Here is a 22354-nt window from a genome sequence, read left to right on the forward strand (position 1 = left end):
AACATATACATTAAAACCAGTAGCAAAAACCCTAGATTTCTCACCAGAATAACTCCAGTGCAACAAGTAGTGTCCCAAACATCTTCGTTTTGTTCTTGAGAAAAATAGAGAACACGTCCTTTTCTTTTCAATTTCCCAGCGGCCGCTTCGGAGTCCATTTCTTGACTCAAAACATGGAGAAACACAATGATCTAGGCTTTAAAAATCTTTCCTCTTTCATTTCCCATGCTCTCAGAAGTGAAATAGCATATCAAAAATAAAAAATAAAAAAACAAAATAGAAAAAGCAAGATTAGTGGAAGAGAAATTAGATCTGAAGACTTACTCTTGATAAGTAGAGAGAATGAACAGTGAGCCGAAGAGACTCTCCCGACGAATGAATTGAAGGCCATGTCTATATGAAAAAGGGTTTTGTATTTCAGAGAGGTTGAAGCTTTATCTCATCCCTATTTCAGGTGATCTCTTTCCCTTGCAAGCAACCGTTCAATTACTAATGATTAGACGCTTTATCTCATCCCCATTCTTGTAATCTATCAACAAATGCAGAACTTTATAGGATGGGCTTAGCAAAAAATGCAGAAATTGAAAATAAAAAACCATACATGAAATCCCAGAAGAGAGAGAGGTGAGGTCACGGTGGGGGGAGAGGCTCGCAGTCTATGGGAAGGAGAGAGAATGGGCAGGGACGAGATATCTCCCTGGGGGGGGAGGGGGGAGATTGAAATAGAAGGGGGAGTTTTAAATTTTTACCTTTTGCGGCGACTATAGCAAATGGTATACGACTAATAATTAATTAATTTTTTTTTTTTTTAAAAAACCATCGAAATTTCATTCAACCCTCAGCCATTACATTAAAAAGGTCAGGAGCATACACTCCACTACCAGAATTTACAACATGATGATCTAAAAGTACAAGATTAGAAACTAACTCTGCAAAACAAGAGTTTATAACATTGGCATCCGACTGTGCTACTTCTATCCCACTTGTACCAAAACCTGCTCTATGCTTCTCAGCCATAACTAGATTAGTAATATCAGGATTGAGACAATCAACACCAGTAAGCTCACAACTCTAAAAAAGTACTTTCTGTGCTAACAAATGAGCTACTTGATTTGCATCCCTTTTGACATGTGATATCTTCCAAGTAATACCAGCCAAGATCAAATGCACATCATTTACGAGACATTGCAGCAAACCATAATTTCGAACATTCTGTTTCACTGCATTGACAACCTGCAATGAATCCCCTTCAAAAATTACTCTTTACAGACTCAGCTCATTACACCACTCGGCTGCTGAAATTAACCCTCTAGCTTCTGCTAGTTCAACTTGTGGGCAAAAATGTAATAGTTGCATACATGAAGCCAATATATCTCCCTTCGAGTCTCTAACTACAATCCCAACTCCAAGTCTGGTTCCTCTCTCTCTGACAGTAACATCCCAATTTATTTTTATCCCTTCTGTCTCTAGAGGTTGCCAATATACGACTAATAATTATTACTGAAAGATAGATTTAATTATTTTTATTATAACATAACAATTATGAGCTCGGCCATGCTTGATTTTTGTAATTTTGGAGATTCTTTTCTTTTCGTTATAATTATTTATATTATATCTTAACTAGTATGATCGACATGCTTGATTCGTGTTATTCTAGAGAGGCTTTTCTCTTCTTTATTTCTCACATTTCATTTATTACCCTCTTGTCTAGATGGTTGGTTACTCTAGATCATATATCGCAATCATATATTATAATATAGGCTTTTCCCACGATATGCAATCGTGGCAAATAGTGTGTTGATGACACTAAAACTAAAAAAGACAAGCCTTTTGCCACAAAATCATGTCGGCAAAAAAAACTTTGTGGGAAAAATTTTTTTACGACGAAATAATCGTTTCTTGCAACATTAAAAAGTCTTCGCAAATAAGCTTACCATAAATATTTTACTTTTGTAGGTTAATTATTTTTGCGACAAGGTTGTTAGTTTTTTACGGTGACGTTTTCTCACTGCAAATAATCTTACCATAAATATTTTTCTCTCATGTTTAATAGTTTTTGCGATGATTATTAGTTTTTTGCGGTGACTAATTATTGCTGTAAATAAACTTACCCCTGCCAATTTTTTTTTTTTTTAAAATTCTGGGTATTAGTATTTACAGCGACGTTAGCAGTGTTGGCGACGATAAATACCTGCCGCAAATACTAATCAAATTAAAACCCTTCTTCCTTTCTTCCCCCCACACCCCCCCTCGCCCCCTAGCGATACTCTTGTCTCTCTCCTCCTTGCTATGCCACCGCTTTCGGCTCCCCTCCTTGCCGTCAAGCCACCATGGGTCTTTCCCCTTAGCCCCTCGCCCTCCCTCTCTCTCTCTCTCTCTCATCCTAGCAGATTCGGTCACCTCCGTCGTCTGCCATCGCCAGCCTCAGCCACCTACGGCTCCTCCAGTCACCAACTGTCACTCCACCCAGCTCCCACATCTCTCTTCCTCCAAGTTGTGTGACCATAGCAACTAAGTGAATGGGTTCTTGCTCCCATGTCGTGCGATGCCTTCATCCCTTGACTCATTTTTGGTTTCTTTCCAAGTTTGATTTAATGTCTTGTCCTCATCTTTCCAAAGGGAAAACCTTGAAGGTAAGACTATTTTGTTTCACTTTCTATTATGGTTTCGAATGGGCTTTGATTGCTTCAAGTAAGGTTACCCATTGATGATTCGGTTTTGGGTATTTCAATGCAATCACTTGTGTTCTTTCCTCTACACGCCTATAACATTATTTGGTCATCCATTTTACATCTTGAGTAGGAGCTAAGAACCAAGGTAAAAACTCTTACTTGATTCCATTTGATTTGGGTATTATTTTGAAGCCAACTGAATTCTTTTTTTATGGAAAGCTTGTGTCGTGGGTTGTGTTTATTTCTCTATGTTGCAAGAAATTATAGATGCTTTGTTTGGGTCCTAACCGAATGATAATGAAGTTGTTTTACTATCTGATTTCCTATGTTTTGAATTTGATATTTTGCTAATGAGCTTGGTTTAACCATAGGTGACTTTAGTATGATTTTGTGTATGTATGTTGGTGCCGTGTGTTCTGCTTTGAGATTGTACTATGTGTTCTGTCTTAGGACACCCTATAAGGGCTGGTAGTTGCTACACTATTCTCCTGTGTCTTTGCACCCAATCATCCCCTAACAAATCCTTGGCCTCTGATAAGCGTATAGATCTGACCATGTAGTAATTTCAGTGCAAGCTTTACCTTGGAATTTAAATTCAATCTTGGAATGAAGCTCCCGCATTATCTCATACATGTCTAAAAGTACAAATAACTTCTCAGGGGATCTCTTGCTTTTGGCAATTGCATCCCCACAGCTAAGTAGCACCGAATCATATGCATAATGTGATTTTGACTTTGTGATAATACAGTAAATTCTAGATCTTGTGCTCTTTCAAATGTCAGATTGTCGCTGTGATCATGTAACTGCAATATGTCTTTCCATTCAGTATCATGATTATATAATTTATTGCTTGTGGCATTAATCTTTCAATGTAATGTGTTAAGCTTTAACTATTAATGGGTTTTTATTTTGTTTGTTGCAGGAAAAGTTTCTCATGCTCTGTCCTGCTCATCTTTAACTATTAATGGGTTTTTATTTTATTTCTTGCAAGAAAACTTTCTCATGCTTTGTCCTGCTCATACTTCAACCAAGTTTCCAAATGAGAAATCTCAATATGGAAAACATGTTTTTAAGGATAATTTGGTGCCAAATCAGAGGTACAACTACATTTTCTTAGGTTTTTTTTAATGCTTTTAGATTTTTAAGGACATATTATATCTCTACATAAAATTGTGCAGATAATATTGGGATGGTGATTGTTTGACAAAATTGCCAATTGAGTCATGATCATTCGACAAGTAGTAGGGCTGTGGGAGTAGGGGCGCCACACATTTTAATCCATGCTAGTGAATCTATATATATATATATATATATTATATCATGTGAATTGTAACAATCAACACAATCGACTTGTTCAGTTTGTGAATACTGTTATTGTGGTATGGTAGAGAAATATTTTTTTTTTTCTGAATTCTTTTAATATTTGTCGTGAGATGTATGTGCGACAAATACTTTTTATTTGCCGGAAGAATTTTTTCCACCAGGCTTGTTCATGGGAAAAAATAAAATTCCACCAAGCTTGTTGTGACGCCCCAAATCCCCGCTTGGGATGGAACAGAGACTTAGAGCGTCGGGACATGTAACACAAGGTTACATACCCCCGTTTATGATAGTTAATATGCAATGCATCCTAGTATACAACTAGCAGTATGCAATAATCGCAGCAGAAATAAAATGTTAAGGTGAAAAATATGTCAAAATAACTAAACAGCTTCATTAGATAATCATCATGTTCGAAATACTAAAATAGTATAGACTTATATACAAAGTCATAGCATTCTCTTAATGCGATCTAAAGTAAAAAGGACTTGGGCTATGAACATCAAAATTAAGTCCAGCTTCCTCTCCAGATCTGACTTACTCCTTAATCATGCCAATCCAGTGCTCCATCAATCTCGTCCTGGTCGATTCCTGACATAACTTTTATCATTCTGAGTGGAATGATAGTGGTCCCATAAAAGGGTGAGATTCACTCGAAATCTCAATAAGTTAAATAGCTAACTAACACAAAAATAAATCAATCATGAAAAATGATAAATATGCAATGTATGAGATGCAGAAAATCAGTATACATGTCTTCCATCCAAATTCCTCAACATTTTTTAAAAATATGGAGACACGGATTTTTACTCAGCAAGTAATTTCGTTTTTATTTTTGAAAAGACATAACTTCTTCATAAAAATTTCATCATAAACTTTTATCAGCATAGTCTTACATCATTATCTTAATTAATAACATAACGTGTGATAATGTCACAGTTCCCCATATGCACTGTGAGTACCTGCCGGTGATTGTAATATAACTTATGTTGAAACTACGTTATCTATAGACTCATTCTCAATGCATTGGTAAATATAACATAAAATCATAAAATTCATAACGTGTACATCCACTAGCGTTAGGTGTCTTAACATGTTGATTTCGTTCTGACGTTCTTTAAAAAGAACTCATTCGAAACTTGTTAACTGTTCTTCGTCATCTTGGAGGTTACCACTCTATTATTAAACACTCCAGAGTGGACATAAGAATTCCACCAGAATAATTCCTCATCTTGACCTTTGGGGTCAATGATTTTCATACTATGCTTAAAAAAAATATATATATAAATATATATATATTTTTATGACATGTGCATATGTAATAAATTTTATACAAAAATGACACTTATAAATGTAATATGCAAAAATGGTGAAAATGCCATATGTTTTGTAAATATGCACTCGATGTGTCATATTACATGATAATTTATGCTCAAAATTAGGGATGTTCATCCGGATCCGGATCCGGATATCCGGCCATAACCGGATCCGGATCCGGATGCTAAAATTCGGGCGGTTATCCGCCCGGATTAATCCGGGCGGATAACTGGATTCAATCCGGATATCTGGATTGTAATCGGATATCCGGATTTAATCTGGATCTGGATTATAATCGGATTTAATCCGGGTTTAGTTTTTTTTTTTTTTTTTTTAAAAGACTTTAAAACTTAAAAAAATATTTTTATACCACTAATTTTTTTTAAAAAAAATTCTGATAATAAATTAACAAACAAAATAAATAAAAAAGCAAAATAAATAAAAATGTAAAATAAATAATATTGTTGTTACATCACAATGCAAGACGTAAATTTACAAAAAACAAAAGAAATAATAATACATCACAACTAATTAAACTAAAACATAAATTTACAAAGAACAAAAGAAATAAATTTACAAAAATCAAAATTTATTAGTCTTCACTTGGCCATATTTAGAGCATTCTTCTTCCACATCCTCTTTGATGTCCATATCAAAATCTGGATCCATCTGTGCATAAAATAATATTCATTAATACTTTTTGTAAGATGGGGTGGAGAATAGAACAAGAAAACCACAGACCTTCAGTTGCTGGATCAAACATATTCTTCAGCAATAAGCACTCACTGGGGGTTCCAACAGGTTGGCCAATTAGATCATTCTTAGGTAACAAAACAGACAAACCAGATTCACATATAGCATAGGTACTGATATAATGATATATAGTAGTGTTATGATATTTATGGATCAATACAAAATTTGTGGTGCTGCAGTCATGAACTGAGGACACCTATGGCTACGGTAATTGGGTTACTGGACATTCTCATATGTGATGATTGCCTCACAAATGAACAGTACGCAACTGTTACCCAGATTAGAAAGTGCTCAACAGCTCTACTCCGACTTCTATACAATATATTGGATTTGAGCAAGGTGAGATATAAAGCAAGCATTTACTTATGATTGTGAGCAAGCCAAGAGGAATGTATCAATTGATTCTAAGTAGTATCTTAAATTCATTAAGAATCTTGAGGACCATAAGTTTGTCAGTAATCTTTTTCATTTAAGTATGGCTACTTAGAAAGAGCAAAGAGCAAACTTGTTTTATGTTTTCATAATACTAATTAAGACTTCTCTTGCTTAAATAATGGAAGTTATGATTTGGTTGGTGTGTATTAGATTAGTCATAATACAAATAGATCTCTGACATACCTTTGTACTGCACATATTAATATTAGCAATATTAGTAATTATTCAGACCACAAATTATTTGATATTAGTAATTATTACATGAACACTATGTAATCTAAACCAATTCAGACCACAAATTATTTGATATTAGTAATTAATCATTCACTACAAAACTAGTAAATTTCACAATATTAAATGCAATGCAATGTTATTTTTGTTTTATTAGTCAAATGCATGTAATATATCATACAAGGAATCGAGGCCTATATACGAGTAAGATAAATATCAAAGTATTTGTATTGAAAATGTTTTAATACCTTGTACTAGGAGTTGCGGGATGAGCGTAGAAAGTAGGGCTGCAAGTCATACATAGCAATTAGAATGAATGTGTAAAACCCACAAATGAAACAAATACTACCCATTTCAAAATAATATATATATATATATATATATATGATATTATATATATATAAAATGAAGGTGTAAAACTTTTTATTTTTAATAATTTGAGGGTGTAATGTGTCGATTTTAATATTTTGGAATGCAAAGTACAAAAGTTCTAATAGATTGCAAGGTGTACTTATTCTTTTGATCTTTTTCTTAAAGATCAAAAGAAATACACTTGATGATGATCCATAAAGGTGTCTCTAATGCATAGATATTATACCATGAAAAGTCATTTCATGGCATGCTTTCCAAAAACACCCTCAAAACTTTAAAGCAGACATGGGGTGACTAATGACAATCTATATATAGTCACATATATATAAAGGACTGTTAACCCTTTTTTTTTTTTTTGTCTATTGCAGTTGTCTTCTCAGGGGCCAACTCAAGGCAAGGGAAGGGAAACAGGGAGCTATTGTTCCATCTCTGGTTCGACCCCACCAGAAACTTTCACACTTACTCCATTATATGGAAACCCCAACATATAATGTAAGAATATAAACATCCCTGTATGCACTTTCCTAGAAATAATATGGATTTAAGGTCTTTTTCATAACTCGATCGTTTACAATCAAACCCTAAAACACCAAAAAATACAATAAAATCCTAAAACACAAAAATCCCAAAACACAAATCGTTTACAAAAAAAGCCCAACACTCATAATCAAAAATTCCGAAACCCATCATTTACAGAAACTAACAAAGTAGAGAAAGAGAGATGACCATAACTTACAGAAACTAATAGCGTAGAGAAAGAGAGACGACATGGTAGAGAAGGGCTTGAGAAATATACCTTACAAGCTTAGACTTCAAAAATGTTGGATGGTAGCCTCCGCGTCTCTCTCCCAAATGTGCAAACTGCAAAGGACTTTGAAATGCTGCGTCAAAGAGAGTAGGAGAAGAGAAAGGAGAAGCGTGTTGAGTCGAAGAGAGTAGGAGTAGGAGAAGAGAAAGGAGAAGCGAAGGGATTCAGAGAGGGAATAAGGATTTTGCAGTGAGGCGGGGTTTTTTTTTTTAATGACCCGGTTACGGATAACCGGGTCACCGAACCGGATCCGTAACTGGATCCGGATTTTTCTCACCCGCCAGGGTGTAATCCGGGCGGATAACCGCCCGGATATACCCGAATTTCTGGGTTCCGGACCGGACCGGAAAAAAAACCAGTCCGAATGCACACCCCTACTCAAAATGATAATTGAAGAATAAATGGAGCATTTATCAATAATTCATAAGAAATTTATCAAAATGTAAGTTAGAGGCCAACTTACAAACTTCCAGGAAAATTTGAAATTAGCGTCATAGCTGTGTATATAGTGTGTATACTAAGTTAGGGTTAATACTCTTATGAATAGGATCAAAATCAAAGGTTTCAAAAACATTGAGTATTTTCAAAAATACCCCTAGACTTTCAAAAATTGTCATTTAGGCCATAAATTTTCACTTATTGCAAACGAACTCCAAATTTAACCAAATTTCATGAAATTCATATTTTTGGCATTTTAAAACCATCCATGCCCTTAGATTTTTAAAATTCAAAGTGGAACTTGTCCAATTAGTCCCAACTCGTGGCATGCATCTTAGTTGATGCCTATGTGTATTTCAACTATTGATCTCTATGAATGCATGTATATGAGATTTTCTTTAATCATTAATGATCCCTAACGTCCTTAGGGATGTTATGAAGTCTAATCCTTGAGTAATCAAGTTCATCCCAACACTTAATCAAAGCTAAGAAACCCTTAATCACCAATATGCTTAAAACCGATTCATGCTTGATGATCAAAACAAGATAGAGTTAAAACGTATCATGACATGCTTCTAATCACAAATTTAACCTTTCATAATCATTTTAGGATAATGATAGATCATATCAAATCATGCTTAGCACATGCCATAGCTAAATTTCCAATTAAAAACATTCAATCATTCAAACCTTCCTTTAATTGACCCGGTTTTTCATTAAGCATCATAACTTTCTCAAAACTCAACCAAATTTCATACCAACACTTGGAAACAAAGTTTGAAATGCTAGCTAAGATCAAAATGAAGAAAAATTACAAATTTCGTGGCCTTCCAAGCACTCTAGACTGCCTTACTTAAGAACACTAAAAAACTCACCAAAACTCACTCAGTTTGCACTCTTTTGATCTCTAAGAGGGGGAAATACTCTCAAGGCTCAAGATGATGCTTGTAGCTGTGGTGTGGGTGAAATGAGAAGGGCAGGGAAGTATTTATAGGTGGCCAAGGGGTGAGGGATGTTGGCTTGAGTGCTTGGTGATTGGGTGAAGTGGGAGGTGCTTAAATCTGGAAAATTTCTTGATTTGCTTGCATGAGCTTAGGTCACTTGTGCAGAATGAAATAGTGCCCTAAATTACCATCATTTCCTCTCCACCCTAGCTGCAAGGGTCCTATAGATGACTCCAGGTCGTGGGGCATCATTTGGATGGCAGAAGATCCCTCAAACCACCCTTGAAAACAGGTGGATGAGGGTGGTTTTGTGGTGGTAGAAAATCAGTTCAGTTTTGGATCTTTTTGGGCAGAAAAAATGAGTCAAAATCCTTCATGATGGTCATGGGACTTCTTGGTGATTGGGTGGAGAAGGAGGTGGCGTGGGGTGGTAGTACAAACCATGGCAGGAGGTTGGTTCAAATTCAATCCAAATGGTTCCTGTACAAACTAGACCAAGGTGCACCCGGTTTGGTTCTTTGAGTTGGTTGATGCAACCAATTTCGTCTAAGGCTCAAATTGAGTTTTGGAGGGTTTCATAAGATGTTTAAGGACCATATTACCCTTGAGGATAAACCACAAAAATGTTAGGCCTAAGGGCAAAACAGTCCAAGCATTACAAAGGGCAATGCACAAAACCGATTGAAGCATGGTTTGGACTTGTTATGTCATTTTTCTTAATGACATGTGGAATGATTTAGCTAGGGTATTAACATGGTCTAATCATGGTTTAAGGGAGTATTAATTCAAAAAAATATGAATTAAAAAGTTTAAGAAAAGATTAAGCATGATTAAGCTTCAAAGCATAGCTTAAAGTGCACTAACCTCAAGTATGATGGGTAATGGCATTAGCCAATTTTCAAAACTTAATATGGGTACTTTGAGTGTGATTTGGGTTTAAGGAAACCAATGGTATGATGTATTGGGCCTTTGGTCTTTGAATGTTAAAATGAATCAAAACATGGTTTTGGGCCATATGAGCTTGAAAAGGGCCAAGGGTCCAATCTACACCAAAAGTTTTATGCCTTCCTATACTTGGGCCAAGACTAGTCTTGATTTTCTAAGGGCTTGGTTCAAGATTTTCTTGGGCTAGGCCCACTTGGGTCCTAAAAAGCCTCACCAAAATTACTAATGGGCTTGCCTCTCTAATTCTTAGCTCATTAACACTAAGTACCAATATTAATGTTAATCTCACTATTAACCTTAATGAAAGTGATTAACCCATAATTAAAAGTCTAATCTAGAGTACTTAAGGGTTAATTAAGAGTTAATTAAGCGGGGTGTTACACTTGTTCATGGGAAAATGTTGCATTTCTCACCAATCTTCCGATTTCGTTGCTCATTTCCCACGAAATCCATGGTCTATATCCGTAGGTGATGTGGTGGGAAAAAATGAGTATTTTCCACGAGATAGCGTTTTGGTGGGAACAAATACCTTATCTCACCAATAATATGCACGAGGCTCCCATGGAAGTATTTGATGAGAAAAAGTTTTTTCCCAGCAATGTGGTATGTAATCTGACCACTTTGACTCATAGGAAAAGGTCATAAATGGTGTAGCTAGCCTTTGCATGACCAAGGTGATGCCTAGGTTGCATCATGCATGACCTAGCTACGTGATGAATTTGATGAGAAATTTTTTTTTCCCACCAAGGTGGTATGTAATCCGACCACTTTGGCTCCTGGGAAAAGGCCATAAATGGTGTAGCTAGCCTTTGCATGACCAAGGTAATGCCTAGGTTGTATCATGCATGACCTAGTTAGGTGATGACTTTTCCAGGAAGAGTTTTTTCCACTTGGCTTGTTCATGGGAAAAAATAAAATTCCACCAAGCTTGTTCATGGGAAAATGTTGCATTTCTCACCAATCTTCCGATTTCGTTGCTCATTTCCCATGAAATCCATGGTCTTTCTTCATAGGTGATGTGGTGGGAAAAAATGAGTATTTTCCACGAGATAGTGTTTTGGTAGGAACAAATACTTGATCTCACCAATAATATGCCACGAGGCACCCACGAAAGAATTTGATGAGAAAAAGTTTTTTCCTAGCAAGGTGGTATGTAATCCGACCACTTTGACTTGTGGGAAAAGGCCATAAATGGTGTAGCTAGCCTTTGCGTGACCAAGGTGATGCCTAGCTTGCATCATGCATGACCTAGCTAGGTGTTGAATTTGATGAGAAATTTTTTTTCCCACCAAGGTGGTATCTAATCCGACCACTTTGACATGTGGAAAAAGGCCATAAATGGTGTAGCTAGCCTTTGCGTGACCAAGATGATGCCTAGGTTGCATCATGCATGACCTAGCTAGGTGACTCAGACAGGTTTGAGGGGTGGGATAAGATGCAAAATTCTCATATCATCTCATTATTACACATTTTTTAAATTTCTATATAAAATATAATAAACAATTTAACTTTTTGAAATCTCAATACAATAATAATATTAAAACATAATATTTTAAATTTTCAAACAAAACACAAAATCCCAACATAATCATGCATGACCTAGGTGACTTGTGATGAATTTAGAATAATTTAGGTTAGGCGTCGAATATAATTTTAATTAAATAAAATATAAAAAATATTTTCAAAAATTGATCTATGATACAATGTTCAAGTCATTGTGCAAACGAATGCATGTTTTGTACAATTTTACTTGCATAAAAAACTAGCAAGCATATAACCCAAAGCACATGTAAAAATGTTTAATTCTTAATGTTAATTAATTAGTTTAGATGTTAAAATAAAACCAATTATACTAATTAAACTCGAGACCTTTTCCATATATATATTTATATATAAAAAGTTAATAATCTCACGAATAACCCAAAGACCAATATCTAAAACTAACATAATTAACAAGTGCATATATAAAGAAACAAACACCTCAAACTTCAAAGAAAATGTTTCAAATCTTATGACTCCGATCATCCTTGTTGGCGATGCTTGAGCAGCATCTAGGACGTCGACGTGCTACGTACCAAAAATTGTAATTTCTTGCTCGATTTCTATAAATATTGTGTTTTGGCTTATTTCTTTCGATTTATTTTTTTTCAGTTATTTTTACGAGTGGCATATGGAAGCATACGTGGTCATCTAGTCATTGATATTGACGTGATGCGTGTTTAAAAAATTAATGGTTTATTAATGGATGAGAAATTCTATTTACAATCTCTATTTGGAGATTCTATGTGTCTTCTTTATTAAATAAAAAAAATATCATTTTAGAAGAAATATTTTTATAATTTTAAAAAATTAAAAAAAAATTACCTAACTTTATATTAATTACAATCTCCGAAATGAAAACTGTACGTAAGATTGTCCTTAATGGAATGACTAAAATGATAAAAGATGAAAGCACAAATAATGAATAAAAAAAAAATCTAAAATTAGATTCGCAAATTACTAGACTATTTTATACTTAATAGTTTTTAAAAGATTAATTATAGTGATATAATATATATATATATATATATATATATATAATGTCTAAATGTACAAGCCTCGACGCAAATCTTTATAAAAATGTAGACTCTACTATAAAAAAAATGTGAAGAACACAATTTTTTATTTTTATTTTTGTGGAATCGTTTTTTCACAAAAAAATTTATACTAAATTTTTGCATTCTGAACTTGTTCTTAGTATTATTATTATTTAAATAGAAGTAATTTGGCAATAATACTAAACTATGAGCATGCAGAAGTAAAGGCTTCAGAAAAAACCAAACCGACTTGAATGGCTTTAAATCCCAGATTGTCCAAATAAATAGTTGGCTCAGATAAGTAAACTAGCGTATCAAGCTAGCTAGGTTAGTTGACACCTCTTTCTTTTCTATTTTTCTCAACTTACAAAAATAAAATAATAAAACAACTGAATAATGCATGCAATATATAACATTCATCATTTATTTATTTATTTTTATTTTTTGGATCAATATACTTTCATCCTTTGATATATTTCTGCATGTCCTCACAATTAATAATTTTACGGCGCATTTTAATAATTTTTTAGGTCAATCATTTAATGAAAAAATACTTAAAGAGTCAGGCTACCCTGCTCCACTTTACTGCTAGTTGTATTTCAACTTTATTTTTTTTCATTTTTCTATTCATATTTTCTAATAGATTTAAATATTTTTAAAAAAATAAAAAATACACTAATATACTAATATACATAAAATCATTTATTTAATTATTAAATAAATAAAAATAAAATTCACCAAGTGGTACTACATTTGAGCGGTTAGTTTCGGGCGGCATAGTAGCCTTTTTCATACTTAAAATATGCTAAATTGATCAGTTTGATTTATAAAAATAACAAAATTAAGGATAATATTGGTTGTGAATATTACAATGACTAAAACGGCCTCATTAATACGACATGCTTACATTCGCGTGTGTATATTATATAATATATATACATACATATTTTATATATAATTCCATACTGACCTGATTGAGGTATCAATTGATTAAACAGGTTTGCAATGCTGGCAACTTGTCGCAAATGCGTATTTCCCCATAAATTATTCTGCCTTTATTTCTAAAATAAGGTTTAAAATATAATTTTTTCCAGATTATATATGTATATTTGGCTTGGTTTTTACGTACAGTACTACTTGCAGACATGCACAATGCATGCCTTCTATATAATTGGGCCATTATTAAAAAATAGATTTTCTATATAATCCAAATTTGTCCACAAATTTTTAAGAAAATAGGTTGAATTTGTACACCTTAAAAATTTCATTATAAATCATTTTCCTTTGAATAAGGTCCCCTCTGCAACCTTCTTCTTAGCTTAAAATCGAGAAAATTATATGATATCACTTCATTATTTATAATGCACAATTGCCAACATTAATTAGGGGAGTGCTATTCCATTAACAAGTAGTAATATTTAAAAACAAATTGTAATTAGCATGCATTTAGGGTTTTAGACAACAGAAAAATTAAACATGCTGCATGCATTTTAATCTTTTAAATTAATTTAACTGTGAAACAACGAGAAGCCGCCAAAATCAACTCTCAACATGATTGATGTTATATAATATTGTAGCAAACAACAAACAGTACTCACTTGCAAAGAAACTTTGGCATTGACATCTGCTATATTATTTTTCTATATATACATGATCTCCTTAGCCATAAGTACTGTGTACCAAGTAAACAGAAACAAAGAGATCATATATCTAATTCTTTCACGAATTACGTACCCTTATCTCTAGGTTATCTTTCTCCTTTCGAGAGTTTTTAGAAAAGAGACCGAAAACAATGGAGACTGTGCAATTCGTGGTCGGAATATTTGGAAACGTCATTGCTTTATTTCTCTTCTTGGCCCCAACAATCACATTCAAGAGGATCATAAGTCATAAAGGCACAGAAAGATTCTCAGGCGTTCCATACGTGATGACGTTGCTCAACTGCCTCCTTTCTGCATGGTACGGCCTTCCCTTTGTGTCTGAAAACAATCTTTTAGTATCAACAACCAATGGCACCGGGGTGGCAATCGAGCTCATATATGTGGCCATCTTTCTCATATATGCGCCCAAAAGGGAGAAGGCTAAGATTTTTGGGATTTTTTCGTTTGTGGTCTTAGTTTTCTCAATCGTGGCCTCGGTTTCCCTTTTAGCCTTGGAAGCTGGCAACACTAGGGCGCTGTTTTGTGGGTTGGCTGCGAGCATATTCTCCATCATCATGTATGCCTCGCCTCTATCAATTATGAAGACTGTGATTAAAACTAAGAGTGTCGAATTCATGCCATTTTTCCTGTCACTGTTCGTGTTCTTGTGCGGGACTTCTGGGTTTGTGTATGGGTTGCTCGGACGTGATCCTTTTGTTGCTGTGCCAAATGGCTTAGGCTGTGGTTTAGGGGTGGCTCAACTGATCTTGTACTTTATCTACAGAGATAACAGGGGTGCTACTGCGACCATCGAATCCATTGAAATAGAACATGGGGAGACAGGACTCCCCCAGGAAAACAAGGATCAAAGCCAATCCAATGTAAGTGATCAAGCTCAAGTAGATCGTCTAGAGCACGTGGTCGTCTAGACGTACACATGGCGTGTACATGGTTCAAAGCCTTGGAGCAAACCCATTACACGGCCTTTATTATATAGTTTCATAAAAATAAATAACTTCTTGTAAATTCATGAATGTAGTAAAATACATTCCATGTATTTGATGGATGACCATTAGATCTATTCTTGAATGTTCATGTTCATATGTATATATGTATATGTATGTATTTTATGTATGTGTGACGTTTTTGCATGAAATTGTTGGTTTTCTAGTCAGCTATACATAAATAAATAAATCGAGTCGAAAGTTTTGTAGCGCCTACTAATATATAAATGAGTTTTAAATGAGTTGTATCATTTAACAATGGATTCTAACTTCTTGTTCCTAAACAACCTATTTAATAATGGAATCAAATCGAATTCGAGGTAACTATGAGAAGTACTCTTGTTTATTTACAACCCTACAAATTAGTGGAATAAAAAACGAACAAGAGAAAGAAAATACTAGTCTACAAGGTCAATTTTCTATTCAACTGTATATAGTTTTTGTTATAGTTTGATGTATGTTTAATTTTCGTTTCTATTTCATATATATATATAATCAAGCTTTTCTATTTATTTCAGTATACCATTGCATTTCGCGCGATAGTGTTTTTAGAGTTTGATAGTGATCAGTTATTAAGGTTTGTCATGAATGTTTTCTTAACTCAATATGTTTTTGGATTTGTATATTTATTTTAAGTAAGACATGATATAATTACCCCAAAAGATTATAAAAAAAATATAAAATTAGAAAAATATATTATATATTCAACATACGTAGTGAAGAGGCAGATATACTCTATTACTGTCGTGAATCACTACATCATGTTTTGCTCCATATTTTGTATAGCATTGTACGTCTTACTGTCATGTACAACATTGTCTCACTGTCACCTTAGCTGTAAACAAATATATACTAGTATTGACATATGTAAAGTTCTATATAAGTTAATACAGAGATCCTGCATGATGCAAGGGTCTATTCATTTACATGGTATCAACAGCCAACATGATTCCAAAAATGTCTTCCCCCTCTTTCGGTCCTACCTATCCTATGGATGAATTTGAATCCATGGAGTTCTTCCCCCCCACCCCCCGAGGGCGCTAAAACCAGCTTGCCTGATGTATCCTTAAAGTTAGCATCCACAAATTACTTGCTTTGGAAAGCACAAGTAGTCCCTGTGTTACTTGGGCATGGCCTCGTAGGCTATGCAAAATATTGAGATTCCTTGTCCAGCACCAACCATTTTGGGTGAAGATGGAGTGTCGCGATCCAACCCTGCTGCATTATGCTGGCTTCGTATTGATCAACTTATACTTGGTTGGTTGAATATCACACTGTTTGATGCACCCTGTCTCAGGTGGTCAATAGTGAGTCCTATCACAATGCTTGGAAAGTGTTGGAAACTTTGTATGGAAACCATACAAGAGATTGGTGTTAGACTTAAAAACAATTCTCTAATGCGGAATAACACTTTAGAAATGATAATTGAAAGATTTAATGCCAAAAAATATTACCTCCAGCCATTGATGCAATTCACTGTATAAGCTACGTTTCTCACTGTGTTTGGCTCTTCCAAACTCTTCTTTACTCTATTTAGATGGTGTAATGCCGAAGGGAATTGAGTGAGTGAGTTTGGGGACCAAAGACATGTATTTATAGCCGAAATCTCCATCAAATTTCGGTGTTTACGTGTCCCACGTGATCCTATTTTCATGGGATCAATTTAAACGTAATGGAAGAGTGTTGGACCACTTAAAGGACTCTTAAGTGATAGACTCTCACTCACGAACGTCTCCGTGAGTAAGAATCGGTCAATATAGTTCAAGCATGAGAATCGGTCAACATTCTCTCACTTGGTCCACACTCCTAATTTAAGATTTCATCTTAAACCCATCAATAATCTTCATTTAAGTAATAAATACATGAATCATGGCGATATGTTCTCTAATGACGAGTATTACCTTCCATATATTACTATGTATTCATGCTTTATAATTTATGTGGGAACAATTTCTTAATGAATAAATCCTATGTTTATTCTTGGTCCAATACAGATGAATTTTCTCAAAAAATAAATTAAGGTGCACATTGATATGAGAAAAGAACATCAAAATGATTAAGAATTTCATTAAAAATAACATTGTTCATACAATGAAAAACTACATAATGGAACCAAGTCCCATATTCACTATATGATCCTTGAATTTCAACGGTGGCATGCCCTTAGTCAAAGGATCAGCGATCATTAGTTCAGTGCTTACGTGCTCAATGACCACTTTATTTTCTTTAACACGTTCCCTTATGGCTAAGAGTTCTTCTACTCTCAAGCCCCTACAGTATCCAACACCACACACTGCCGACGTGGATTTATTTATTTATTTATTTTTTTAATGCTACAGTAAAACGCGCGTTTTACAGAAACTGAATCTGGCTTTTTCCCCAAATCGTTCATTTCGAAATTGCCTCCCTCGCACTCGAGTCTGCTCCTCCCGCTTGGTTCCTCTGCATCTTCCATCGTCGTCCGCGTGCAGCCTGCCGTCGTCCGCGTGCAGACTTCCGTCGTCCGCGTGCAGCGTGCCGTTTGCCGTGAGCCGTCCTGCTTCCGCCGTCTGCGTTGTCCTGTTCCCGCGAGGTTTTTGTTGTTTCGGGCATGATTTACTTTACTGGTGCAGTGAACATAATCCTTAAATGTGAAAGTAGTTTGTATTATTAATTCTTTGGGTGTTGTTTAGACGATGAACATGCTGTATTTCGTGCTGTATTTCATCCTGTATTTCCCGCGAGGTTTTTGTTGTTTCGGGCATGAAATACTTTACTGGTGCAGTGAACATAATCCTTAAATGTGAAAGTAGTTTGTATTATTAATTCTTTGGGTGTTTAGTCTGTGTTGTTTATTCCCATTTTACTGGTTTAAAGTCTTAAGAATTTCACTCTCTATAGAGTTCCCAAGCCATGGATTATGCTCTCTCCGGCGCTTGTAATTAGTCAGAGAGCTAAAATTAAGGAGATGAACTGTTCGTCTTTGGAAAGAGATTAGTTTGTTCTTGTAAGATTATACAGGTACTATCAAACCCATTGGGGAGATCACAATATACCCCAAAAAGTATTGGGATTAATTCATATATGTTAAAGTTTCAATCTTCCAATTGTGTAATAATAGGGAAGAAGAAGAAAATCCTGCCCAGAAATGGGATTCGTATGTCTTGTAACCACAGATGCACGTATGATAATTGTATCGAAGTCTGTACAGCAGAAGAGCTATTTTGCCTGGTTTAATACTTGAATGAATAAGAAAATAATTATGTCAAGTTCTTTCAAGCTTTTCATGTTCTTGATCTGCTTCTTCTTCCAATTATTCAGTTGGCATTAATGGCCATTATTTTCCCTGCAGTTTATCATTAAGTTGGTAAATCAGTGTACCATAGTCGTCTAGATCAACAAAAAGCTTAAAGGGTCAATCCTTTGACAGATTTGAAAAGATTTGAGTAGTTTTTTACTGTCTAATCAATAGTTTTTTACTTTTTTGTAATGTCATCTAATGAATGTTGGATTACTTTTTTTTTTTTTCTTGTAATGTCGATCTAATGAATGTTAGATTACTTTTTTGTAATGTCGATCTAATGAATGTTTGGATTACTTTGTTTTTTTTCTTGTAATGTCGATCTAATGAATGTTGGATTATTATTTTTTTTTTCTTGTAATGTCGATCTAATGAATGTTAGATTACTTTTTTTTTTCTTGTAATGTTGATCTAAAAATTCAGTTGAAATAGCGTGATAGACAAAGAGGAAGATAAAAGGCCACCCAGGCCTTCTACACCAATTCCACAGACTCAGGTATGATACACTGGTCAAGCTTTGAAAAGGAAGGTGTCTCAATTTCAACTAGTTAATGTATTTTTATTTGTGTATTGTAGGTCTCTCTCTGTCCAAGAAATGCTTACTATCCGCCATTTATGATGCATCCAAATGCATATCCAAATTCATATACATATGCATGGGGTAGTCAGGTTGAGAAATGTGTGAACTTTAAATTTTTTCCCTGAACTGCATTATTACCCGTTCTAATACCGTGCATGATTGCAGCCCCCACAAATGACATCGTATCCAACAACGTTCATGTACCCTCCGTCGACTAATGCGGAGAGTTCGGGCCATGTTCAACAAACGAACCAGGTATATTTATTCCTTTCTAATTTTTTTTTTTGTATGTGTTTGTTGTTATCCGTTCTAACAGCGTGGATGATTGCAGCCCCCACCAATGCCACATTTTCCAGCAACTTTCATGTACCCTCCGTCGACTAATGCGGAGAGTTCGGGCCATGTTCAACAAACGAACCAGGTATATTTATTCCTTTCTAATTTTTTTTTATTTTTTTGTGTTTGTTGTTATCCGTTCTAACAGCGTGGATGATTGCAGCCCCCACCAATGCCACATTTTCCAGCAACTTTCATGTACCCTCCGTCCACTAATGCGGAGAGTTCGGGCCATGTTCAACAAACGAACCAGGTATATTTATTCCTTTCTAATTTTTTTTTATTTTTTTGTATGTGTTTGTTGTTATCCGTTCTAACACCGTGGATGATTGCAGCCCCCACCAATGCCACATTTTCCAGCAACTTTCATGTACCCTCCGTCCACTAATGCGGAGAGTTCGGGCCATGTTCAACAAACGAACCAGGTATATCAGGTATATTTATTCATTTCTTAATTTTTATTTTTTTTATGTGTTTGTTGTTACCTGTTCTAACACCGTGCATGCTTGAAGCCCCCACCAATGCCATATTTTTCAACAACGTCAACCCCTCCGTCGACTAATACGGAGGACTCGAGCCATCCCAAACAAATGGATGGCCCTCTGTCGAGTACCGGAGAGGACATGGGAAGCTTTGAAAATCCTGCAAGTAATGCAGAGACAGAAGCCGATGACACAATTCAACAAGAGTCTGATAATGACCGAGTTGAGGAGGAGCCCAAACCTGGTATGAAGTTTGCCACTGATCATGAGCTTATGGCTTATTACATGAGATATGCCAAACAACAAGGTTTTGGTGTTATAACACAAAGGACGAAGAGAGAGGCTAATGGGAGGGTGAAGTATTTGACTATTGGGTGTGCACGAGGTGGCAAGTACCATCCTAGCCATAGTAATATCTCGAGGCCACGCCCAACTATTAAAACGGATTGTAAGGCATGGATAAATGCTCACTTGGTGGAGGGTAGTTGGGTGGTGACCACTGTTGAGATTGGCCATAATCATAGTACTGTCAGCCCACAAAAGTCTAGATTCTTTAGATCTCATAAGTGTTTAGACGAATACAGTCAGAGGATGCTTGATTTGAATGACAGGGCAGGTATTCGAATGAACAAGAATTTCGGGGCACTTGTTGTTGATGCGGGGGGGTTCGAGAATCTGCAGTTTCAAGAAAAAGACTGTCGTAATTTTATTGACAAAGCCAGACAATTAAGGCTGGGTAGAGGTGGTGGCGAAGCACTTACTGAGTACTTCAAGAGGATGAGGTTGCAAAATGATGGTTTTGTCTATGTGATTGATGTGGATGAAGAGCTGAGGTTGAGATCACCTTCGATACGACATACCTGGCAAATAGATACGGTATGCCTCAGCTCTTCGGAGATGTGATCACCTTCGATACGACATACCTGGCAAATAGATACGGTATGCCATTTGCTCCATTTGTTGGGGTAAATCATCATGGACAGTCTATATTGTTAGGGGCTGGCTTGATTTCAAGCGAAGACACAAGTACTTTTGTGTGGTTGTTTCGGGCATGGTTGGAGTGCATGGATGGTCGCGCTCCAAAAGCGATCATAACAGACCAAGACCGAGCAATGAAGAGTGCTATTGCAGTGGTCTTCCCACACACTCGCCATAGATATTGTCTATGGCATATAATGCGAAAACTGCCTGAGAAATTGGGATCTCACTCTACCTTCAATGCAGGGTTGAAAATTGCCATCCAAAATGCCCTATATGATTCACAGACATGTGGTGAATTTGAGGAGAAGTGGGGGCAATTTATTAAGAAGTATGACTTAGGTGAAAATGCATGGCTGCAAGGGTTGTACAATGAGAGGTCATTTTGGGTACCGGTTTACCTTAAGGGAGTTTTTTGGGCTAGCATGAGCACCACACAGCGTTCTGAAAGCATGAATGCTTTTTTCGATGGTTTTGTGCATTCCGGTACAATGTTGAAAGAATTCGTCGATCAATTTGACAATGCACTGCGGAAGAAGGTAGAGCTCGAGACGACCGCTGATTTCAATTCGTCCAACCAAACCATCCCATGTTCCTCCGCATTCCGCATTGAAAAGCAGTTTCAATCCGTGTATACGAACGCAAAATTTAAAGAAGTCCAACGAGAGGTGTGGGGAATGATTTTATGTAACTGCATACTTATCAGCAAGGAAGGTTGCATTTCCACCTACGATGTTTTAGATGAAATTACCACTGATGATGACCATGTCAAGAGCATCAAGTACATAGTTTACTTTAACAATGAGGAGGTTGATGTGAAATGCACCTGTGCGTTGTTTGAGATGAGAGGAATTGTCTGTAGACATGCATTGAACGTTTGTCAGATGAATAAGATTCATGCGCTACCGGAGAAGTATGTCTTGGATCGTTGGAGGAAGGATTTAAAGAGAAGATACACAATGGTAAAAAGTAGCTACGACGACTTATGACAAAATGCAGATTCAGGGAGGTATGAGCTTGTGGTGAAACGATGTTCCAAATTAGCAACCCGTGTATCGTCGAGTGATGCCCATGTTACTGCATTTATGCTCCACTTGGATGAGTTTGAGAATAAATTTTAAGGATTAACACAAGAGTCCGGTTAACAAAAGTAGCAGAGACTGTGCAGACAGACAAGGGTAAGAAAATATTAAGCCCACATGTTGTCCGAGGGAAAGGGAGGCCGCCAACAAAAGGGAAGGTC

General features: G+C 35.7%; 2 protein-coding genes across 2 annotated transcripts; both read left to right on the forward strand.

Annotated features, from left to right (window-relative positions):
* The first annotated feature begins 14603 nt into the window (after positions 1–14603).
* Positions 14604–15380, forward strand: LOC109004166 (bidirectional sugar transporter SWEET1-like). The gene has a single exon (XM_018982631.2). It carries the CDS (start codon positions 14604–14606, stop codon positions 15378–15380), a length of 777 nt encoding a protein of 258 aa, XP_018838176.2.
* A 4861-nt stretch (positions 15381–20241) lies between these two features.
* Positions 20242–21036, forward strand: LOC109008825 (protein FAR1-RELATED SEQUENCE 5-like). Its single transcript, XM_035695152.1, has one exon. The coding sequence runs from the start codon at positions 20242–20244 to the stop codon at positions 21034–21036; it is 795 nt and encodes a 264-aa protein (XP_035551045.1).
* The last annotated feature ends 1318 nt before the right edge of the window (positions 21037–22354 follow it).

Source organism: Juglans regia, chromosome 10 (assembly GCF_001411555.2).
Source record: "Juglans regia cultivar Chandler chromosome 10, Walnut 2.0, whole genome shotgun sequence".
Taxonomy (NCBI): Eukaryota; Viridiplantae; Streptophyta; class Magnoliopsida; order Fagales; family Juglandaceae; genus Juglans; species Juglans regia.